At 44.5% G+C, this 9,503-nt stretch overlaps 2 protein-coding genes across 2 annotated transcripts; one reads left to right on the forward strand and one right to left on the reverse strand.

Annotated features, from left to right (window-relative positions):
• The first annotated feature begins 1,653 nt into the window (after window positions 1-1,653).
• LOC125546525 (16.9 kDa class I heat shock protein 1-like) lies at window positions 1,654-2,690 on the forward strand. The gene is made up of 2 exons (XM_048710756.1): window positions 1,654-1,704; window positions 1,962-2,690. Exons 1-2 carry the CDS (start codon window positions 1,654-1,656, stop codon window positions 2,454-2,456), a joined length of 546 nt encoding a protein of 181 aa, XP_048566713.1. The 3' UTR covers window positions 2,457-2,690.
• A 4,770-nt stretch (window positions 2,691-7,460) lies between these two features.
• LOC125542464 (LEAF RUST 10 DISEASE-RESISTANCE LOCUS RECEPTOR-LIKE PROTEIN KINASE-like 1.2) lies at window positions 7,461-9,092 on the reverse strand (the record flags this gene model as incomplete). Its single annotated transcript, XM_048705510.1, is given in 3 exon segments — window positions 7,461-8,503; window positions 8,624-8,878; window positions 9,054-9,092. Coding segments are annotated over 3 exon segments (1,268 nt in total), but the record flags the coding sequence as incomplete, so codon positions are not given.
• Between the last annotated feature and the right edge of the window lie 411 nt (window positions 9,093-9,503).

The raw sequence follows: 9,503 nt of genomic DNA on the forward strand, positions 1-9,503 counted from the left end.
CTAATACCGGGAAAAATCGATCGCTATATTGACATATGAACACGTCACGTGTATCCTCGACGCCGGGGTGATGCACAGCAACTCACGTCGGAGGAAATTCGACCAACAGCACGATACGCAAGCCAATAGTTGGGCACTTTCGAGACCCGAAACCTCGCACACCCGAGAGGGACCCTGTCAAGGAGTTCGACGGCTATGGGCTGCCTTAGGTCGATTCGCTCGCCCTTAGAGCCTTGGGATTCACAGCTCTCAAACTCGAGGAACAACGAAGAACGAGAGAGAAAAACGATGGAGAGATAAAACATAGATGAAAAAGTAATATATTAATTTGTTCGATTATGTGTTGTTCAATCGGCCGTCATCCCCAACATATATAAGAGGCGGCTGGACTTCCCGTACAAGAAAATGATTCAACTAGGCTCTCTTTACATGGAAAATTACATCAATTCACGTCCTAGAGTCCTAATTCTATTCCAACTCTGATTCAGTCTGAATCTGGCCCAATTTTCTGCTTCCCTCCTTGCGCGGGCCGTAGAATGTGCATATGACCTCAGATCAAGACGGCCAATATATCAAATCTCTGCGTCTCGACGAGACAGACAACTTTCATGTTGATCATTTTTCCAAACAAGGCCATCTTGAACACTCGACGAAGCCATCTTTAACCTCCAGTCGGACTCGGTCTTGCAGCTAACTGTACTGTCCGAGTCTCGTAATGAATTTGCAGGCCGTATATTATCTCAGTTGATGACAACTCCAAAACCAAAGTTTACCGTTTTGATGATACGCACAACTTCCGTGTTAAACACTTTTTCATCTGAGGTCATCTAGATAACCTTTCGGGCACATCTTGAGCTTTTGGTCGGAGCACTCGAATCGCTCAACTGGACTTCTTCACTCGGATGGCAACTTTCACTAGGATGGCAAAATTTTCACTTGGAAGACAATCTTTCACTCGGATTATTATATTTTCACTCGGATGACAATCTCTTACTCGATCGGCAAGCTTTCATTCCGATGATAAGATTTTCACTCGGATGACTATATTTTCACTCGAATGACTATATTTCCACTCGGATGGCAATCTCTTACTCGATCGGCAAGCTTTCATTCCGATGATAAGATTTTCACTTGGATGACTATATTTTCAATCGGATGATTATATTTCCACTCGGATGGCAATCTTTTACTCGATTGGTAAGTTTTCACTCGGATGGTAACCTTTTCACTCGGATTTTCCGACTGAAAACATAACCTGATCTTGATTTGCCTCTCTAGGTCGCATACGGCCTTGGATCGAGATGATTTATATATGAAAATCGATCGGTTCAACGAGACGAAGCTTTTTCGTGTTGAAGGTTTTTCGATTCAATGCCATCTTGATGGCCAAATGACTCGCGCGACCTATCAGATAAGGTGTCTGGTATCTCGCGTCATATTTCCATTTAGGTTCAACCTGGAGTGTATTGTCTCTAACTTTTGCATACAAACTCGGATTGAGATGATTTATATATGAAAATCGATCGCCTATACGAGAAGAAGACAATCCATGTAGAGCGCTCCTTCATCCGAGGTCGTCTTAAAGGCGTAACCGGTCGAAAAGCACTCGGAACAATAAATTCTGCCACTCGGAGTACAGTTTCGGCCCCTAAGATGGGGTCGGACGATGATAACCTAAACATCAAAGTTGTTCTACTCGACGATGTGAAACTTTTCATGCTGAAAATCCTTTCACTTGAGGCCATCTTATTTTTCTTTTTATGCCGTGCCAAAATCTGATTGGTCTTTGATTGACCCTCTTCTCGGTTGGTCGTATGCTCGGCATCTCGAGTTCCCCATGTCTTCTTCTAGAAAAGGCCCCACCCATCACATTCCAGAGTACTTGCTGGGGTGCTACTGGAGCTGCACAGAGAAATATAATGGAGAAGGCCCACTAACGCCAAAGCAGGAGCGCACTCTAGAACACGGTAGCACCTTCATGGGCCCAAAATAGAAACAAGGAGAAGCTCGTGGAGCCGAGCTGGAAACCGAAAGATGACCAAACGCTCATCGATTGCAGAGTGCTCGAGACGCTTCAAGAGCACTGGAAGAAGATCTCTGGTAGCAGCGAGACGGCCGCGTTCGCCAACGCTCGCGTGGACTGGAAGGAGACCCCCGAGGCGCACGTCTTCAAGGCCGACCTCCCTGGTGTGAAGAAGGAGGAGGTCAAGGTGGAGGTGGAGGACGGCAACGTGCTCGTCGTCAGCGGCGAGCGCACCAAGGAGAAGGAGGACAAGAACGACAAGTGGCACCGTGTGGAGCGCAGCAGCGGCAAGTTCGTCAGGCGCTTCCGCCTGCCGGAGGACGCCAAGGTGGAGGAGGTGAAGGCCGGGCTGGAGAACGGTGTGCTCACCGTCACCGTGCCCAAAGCAGAGGTCAAGAAGCCCCAGGTGAAGGCCATCGAAATCTCCGGCTGAGTGGACGCGTATCGTCGACGTATGATGATCTTTTGGGCCGGAGCCAGTTTGGTTGATGTGTGTAAGAGTTCTGCAACCTAAAATTATGCTATAGTTGTGTCTTTGTTCTTGTCGAGTCTTATCTCTGATGAGACATATCTGTAGTGCGTTTCTTTTCCCTGTCTTGTCTGTTCTTGTGTAATCGCCAACATATTTGGCGATGAATAAATGAGAAATAAATCCTTTGTTTTTTTAGTGCAATGCAGATTTTGCATACACAAACAAAATTTGACCATCATTATTTTTTCCTTGTAGTTCGGATGGAAAGGATCAAGAGAAATGACCTTTGTTTTCTCGTTTTTCACGTAGCTGGAAAGATTCGTTGGGCTGGCTGAAAATGGCTGCCTGGCAAACGGGAACTAGGTCGCCACTGAAAACTTAGCGACGGACAGGTTTTTCCACAGAAACATCTGCTTAAGAATTGAGTAATCATCTGCTTAAGAATTGAGTAAGGAAACTATGCACAAGAATATCAATATGTTACAAAGGGTCTGAAATACTCCCTCCGCCAGGAAATACTTGTCGGAAAAATGAATATATCTAAACGTATTTTACTTTTAGATACATCCATTTTTTGACAAGTATTTTTGAACAGAGGAGTATAATCAATACAGCGAATGCTTTCTAGCCGATCAATACGCTGTGACCTCTGTCTCACCTTCAGCTTTCATTAATCGTGGGTCCACAATGATCACTAACCTGAATGCTCTGAATGTTGATTCCGTGACTTCTGTCCCACCTTCTTTTTGACGGGAAACTACGGCGGGCTTACGCCAGCCTGAACTTATATTATCCAGGGAGAGATGACAACATTCAGGTAGTTACATAGGGTGAAGAAAAGAAAGATTACAAGGGGTCAGCCCCCAACAAATGGCAGATGATAAGCTAAATTCTCGTAGATAAGTGATACAACATGGAACCCCAGTCCTTTAGAAGGGTCTGCTTGACCGCAATTTTGCAGCGATTAGACCAGAACACAAGATTCTCTCCAGATCGTCGTAGAGTGACATACAGATCCTCATCGTGGGCACGGAAGACCATAGCATTTCTCCGCTTCCAAATAGACCAAAGAATGGCAATGATGACGGTAGAGCGAACTTTATCAATTGAGGGGTTAGACTAAATATCTTGAATATGTTCGACTTCTGGAGGACGAAGAAGAAGAAGATTGTCCCAAAGCAACTTGATGGAGTGGCAGTTCAACAGAAAGTGACTTGTGGTTTCTGGCTCATCGCAAAATGGGCAAGTATCGGAGCTTGACATCCCATGCCGGAAACGCCGATCATTTGTAAATAGTCTGTCCCGGAAGGCTAGCCAAGTGAACAACCGACACCTATTTGGAGCATAGTTCTTCCAAGTAGCCGTGGCGTACCTGTCCTCCGGCCTAGCTGCAAACACAGAAGCATATGCTGATCTTGCCGAGATCGGCTTGTTGTCGATACGTCCAACACGACGGTCAGCCACTAAAGGGTTTAGAGTTACAGTGGCAATCATAACACGCAGCGCGGCAAGTTCCTGTTCCGCAATCGAGGAAATCCTGGGGCGAAGGTCCAAACACAAAACCGGATCACCTAGAACCCTAGCCACCAAAGCATTCGGCCTAGTAGAGTGAGAGAAAATAGCAGGGAATCGAGCAGCAAGCGTATTGTCGGTCAACCATACGTCAAGCCAAAAAGCAGTGGCAGCGCCGTTTCCAACATAAACTTTGGAGATATCACGGTATAAATACCTTCAGTTTAATTCACCTTCAGTTTTCTTTGTTCTTCTTTGAGAAATACCTTCAGTGCTTTAGCCTCTATGCGAAGACATATTTAATTCCTTAAAGTTTTTTTCCTTGTATTTTCAGTAAGCCATGTCTTCATATGCAAACTACATAATGTGTGATTCTAGGCAAAACTTGATGGACCTCCCAAATTTTCTCTTGGTTGTTTTAAACATTACACTCACCACCAAATCGTAATTTGACTTCTAAAGGCCGTCAAACAAAAAAATACATATTAAAACATTAAGTATACAATACATATTTTTAAAAAATTATACATATTGAAATTTTGTATTACATGTATCGTATCAATCGTACAAGGTGCCACCGCCTTCATGACGCCAGCACATGAATCTCTTTTATTGGGCCGAGGTCCAGTTCGTAATGAGGTGTCCCCAAAACTCTATCCCGCCGGTCTGCACTATATAAAGGCTCTCTCCACCACAGTTGTCATCACCATCTCCATACTACCAATAGTTGTAATTAAGACCCATTGAGATTAGCAACATGATAACATGGTTAATCATCCATCTTCAAATAAACCTATCTACAATGTCTCTAAATTGTGATTCGATTGCGATGTGTGAGTAATCCTCTCCGGCTAAGGACTAAGGCATAGCCTGGTAACACCGAGACACGCATCTACGGGGCCTATGGTCCAGGCGTCATCCACACTGCCCCTCCCACGCGTGCACGCGGTCATGCTAGTTTAATTTAATGTCTTGTGTTCTTCTCATGTTTGTAATAGGTCAAGATATTGTAGAAAATTTATATTCATTAATTGCAAACAATAAGCAATTCCATCAGTGGCTCCTCCATGCCCGCTCCATTGATGGATCTCTCAATGGCTCCTTGATGCCCGTCACCTGGACCTTGATCCCTATGGCCGCTTCTTCCTCTGATTGTTCCCGAGACAGTTTGAGGACAACTCTAATGTGGATCACCAAATGGACGACAAACTAATAACGGGCATTAGCAGTGGGTCTTGGAGGCGGTTCTATCTCCACGTTACAAATCCACTTGTAATAGTCCAGTGGGAGGCAGTTATTTCCGTGGTGGAGGCGGTGAAATTTTGGAACCACGTGTACTAATAGATGGATGCAATTTAGAGAAACATAATTGCCTCAAGTTTGTAATTATTCGAGATGGCTTTGTAGCTAGAACCGCCTGCATGGATCAAGCATCTATCCATTATATTTTCCTCTTCCCCCATTCCTCAAACTATTCAACACCCCTACATCTCAGAACTGACGACCATAAGCCTCGAGCGCTAGCGATGCTGTGTGTTCCTGTGCTATGTGGTAGTGCTCATCGTGGTGCTACGTCTTACCATGTTGTGTGTCTTGCATCTTCCCATGTGTAGTGGCATTGCTTGGCTTCGACCATGATTTTTTTGGCCTTGTACGGCAGAACAGGGCCTTTGGTTTTGACCATGATTTTTTTGCCATTAGGAGACTTCCCTTTTTTGGTCGATTGCACAGTTGTTCTTGGTGTCAAAGGGTGTGCCAAAAAGGTCCTCGGCGACATTCTTTTTAGCATTTGATGTTAGATAATCCGCTAGCATTTACGATTCTACTTTTGCGGAACCTTATCGATTTTTCATCATATTCTATGGTGTCATATGAGGGCACACTGCCAAGTTTCATGCTTTTTCTATATTTGTTTGCATTTTTCAAAATTAAAAATCAATAAACAACATGTTTGGTGTTGAGTCTTGGCACCCTCATGATTGAAATTCCTTTCCTTTTCTAGGACAAGGTTACACATGGACTCAAGAACACAAATATGTTTTTCAATCCAATTTTGACAACTTTTTCATGCAATTGTAGTTTAAAAATGAATTATATGCAGTAAATGACTAGAAATGCACTAAATGGCTTAAATATAGAAATGGTGCATATTTAGTGTAGATTCTTTTTCAAGGACAACGGATGAAGTAGCAGTCACATCGTCTTCAAACTTGACACATCCCCTCTCGAAATCATGATTTTTTTCCAGAGATGGCCCGGTTTGTAGAAGTGTATGTGACAACTTTCGTGGAACTTTTTCTAGTTTTTACCACAATCCGTAGGTGTCATATGAGGGCACCATGAGAAATTTCATGCTTTTTATAATTTGTTTACGCTTTGCAGGGGTGTGTGTTGACACCATATTTTGGCATGGCAAAAGGTATAATTTAGATGGCCTAAAATGAAGAAGTGCTCAACATGAAAATTATTCTTCTCGTCAAAGATGAACAATTTTTTTTGAGAAAGTATGCTTGTATTCAATTTACAAAATGATACAAAGTCTTTAATCAGTACAAGCACCCCCCTGACACAAGCACAATGAACCATAATAACAAAGGTCACCCTAAAATAACCAATAAAACACTAAGATCTCTCCAGAGCTATGTGTCATCATCCCCGAACCTTGCGAGAAGACTCCAACAACATAAGAATTTGTAGCCAGACCCAATCATGTCATCATCTTCGCCGCCACGCTGCTCCCCTTTTTCTTTGCTCCGACACCTAAAAGACAAGGACACACATGTGCATCAAACACGGTTGCACCAGCCTTCGCCATATGTGGCTTTTGGTACCACTATATGTGCCCCTTCCAGATGGAAGAGAATTAGGATTCGGTTCCTGCGCAGTGGCCGAACCAACCACCCGGGCAAAGCAGGACATCCTTTCAGCAACAACACAAAGAAGGAGGGATAACAACATCAAAAAATCATATCGATGACGAGGAAGAAGACCTCCACACAACCACCACCCACCTGAGGATCAACCCGGCCAGTGCCAGTCAACCTCTAGACACCATAGCCCACGGCCTCGATGAGATCCGGGGATCCTCCACCCCGCTGGCTCCTAGATGATTGCAAGAGCCCCCCCCCCCAACCGTGAACGGAGCCTAGGGAAACTTATTCCGATGCGATCCCATCGTGACGGCCTGAACAGCGACTCCTTCAACCCTAACCCTACTGAGAACACACCCGACGGACAAATCCGAGGTTCCTCCTCCCTCCCGCCACCGGAGCAGCTGACAGAGGGAGATGAAACTAGTGGTGGCGCAGACGACACGCAAAGGGACCCGCTAGGCTCCTGTTTGCCTGGCTAATCCTAACTGCTCGAGGAAAAGAGTTATACAACTTTGATTTTTTGTATCATCTCCATCCGAGGTCGTATGCAAACTCGGCAGTCAAAACATTATAGCACATCAGATACCCCATTTTGCCGAGCTTTAATATTATTTTCTGTTTTGTCAATCTCAAAGAGTGCCAAAAGGGCCTATGCTGCATTCTTTTCAGCATTTGCCATTATAGATAATCCGCTAGCATTTGACGCAACCGAGTGGTTAGTTGACTGGCTATAGAATCTATGTATAACTGTGTCGGGCGAGAACTGCAAGCCATCCTTGAGCAAAGACGCGTCCTCTTTCTGAGATGCCTTCTTCTTCATGCTATTAGCCCGACAGTCTCCGCCCCTGACGCAAGTCAGGATCTCCACCACCTCCTTGATCGACGGCCTCTGATCCCTCTCCAGCTGCAAGCACTGGAAGGCCACCTCGGCGACGCAATCGATTGTCCTCTTCGTTTCGGGGTCGGTGTCGTAGCCGAGCTCTGGATCAATTAGCTTAACAACTTCATGGTTCTGAATCCTGTTGAGAGCCATGTTCGCCAGGTTGATCTCACTGTGGCTCCTGCTCATGTCCACAACAGGTTTCGATGATATCAGCTCCACTAGCACAACACCGAAGCTGTACACGTCACTCTTGTCGGTCAGCTTGTAGCACTGGTGGTACACTGGGTCGACGTAGCCCGGTGTGCCTTGTGGAACAGTCGACACATGGGTAACCTCAAGCGGAAACAGGCGTGACAACCCAAAGTCTGCAACTTTGACATGGAAGCTGTTGTCGAGCAATATGTTGGTTGTCTTCACATCTCGGTGTATGATCTCAACCGCATGTAGGTAGGCTAGTGCTTCAGCCGTTTCTATGGAAATGTTCAGCCTTAGAGGCCATGTGAGCCCTCGTTCCACCGAACGGGATCCGTGAAGATGGTCCGCAACCGTGCCATTTGCGATGAACTCGTACACCAGGAGAAGGTCACGGCTCATACGCGACGTACATCCATATAAGATGACAAGGTTCTGGTGGAGCAGGCGCGAAAGGATGTCAACTTCATTCAGGAACTGCTCAACCCGTCTGTAGTTGTTCTTGTAAAGGCGTTTCACCGCAACTACTCTCCCATCCTTTAGTTTTCCTGAATGAAAAAAAGTTCAAAGTTGTAAAGCATACAGTTCAAATATTCAAAGTTGTAATTTATTTGCAATTTGAGGTGTTAAGATTCACAAGCAACAGGTTCGGCAAACATGTGTTTTACCTTTGTAGACAGTACCAAAACCACCATCACCAAGCTCCCTTGAAGCACTAAATCCATCAGTAGCCACTTCGAGTTCCTCGAAAGTGAAGATATGAGGAGAACCATCCAACTCAAGGTCTTTACTATATGACGTCATTGAAGATCCACTTCGCACGAACTCATTTGAAGCTATAGCTTGTTTCCTCTTCTTGCGTTTGTACCAGACAAAACAGCCGAGACATGCCATGAGTACAGCACCACCTAGTCCTGCTCCAACTGTCCACAGAAACAATATAACACATTAGCAATATGAATCAACCAAGGGATCTGGCTAATTCTCCATCATGAGATTTCACCTCTTGTTCTCCATATTCGGGTACAATATGGAGCACAGGAAATAAGAACCGAAGAAAAGATGGGACGAGCAGCTTGAGAGTTGAATGACACTCACCTATTTTAAGAATCGTCCCCGTTGCCATTTTACGGCGCCCTGCATAAGAAGAGTCTGTAAATATTTGTTCTTTTTTGCGAGGAGAGTCTGTAAATATTTTGAACATTATGAAGTAATAAACAAGTACAGTAGTCGATTGACAAATGAAAGGAACTTTTTGTAGTATGAATCGGCATTGTCATGATAACTTTGCCAGCTTCTATGTAAAGCCAAACTCCCTTTCCTCTGACTGGTTAATGAGGAAAATCCAGCAACAGCTGGATTTCAGATTTTTAATTCAAGGTGGTAATATATTTGAAGAAAATAAATTCATAGAAGCCACAGTCAAGACATTCAGATCGTAAAAGTGGTGCGAGAAATAACGGATTCATACATTTGCATTGATTCAGGAGAAATTATCAAAATGTAAGCCAAAATCTAACAGCAATGTGACTGTTATATCATAGTTTT

The sequence above is a fragment of the Triticum urartu genome, chromosome 3 (genome assembly GCF_003073215.2).
Source record: "Triticum urartu cultivar G1812 chromosome 3, Tu2.1, whole genome shotgun sequence".
Taxonomy (NCBI): Eukaryota; Viridiplantae; Streptophyta; class Magnoliopsida; order Poales; family Poaceae; genus Triticum; species Triticum urartu.

Coding starts and splice junctions, on each gene's coding strand:
- LOC125546525 (XM_048710756.1), top strand. CDS start 1,654: ATGGGGTCGGACGATGATAACCTAAACATCAAAGTTGTTCTACTCGAC. Junction 1,705..1,961: donor AAGTTGTTCTACTCGACGAT/GTGAAACTTTTC, acceptor AGCGCACTCTAG/AACACGGTAGCACCTTCATG.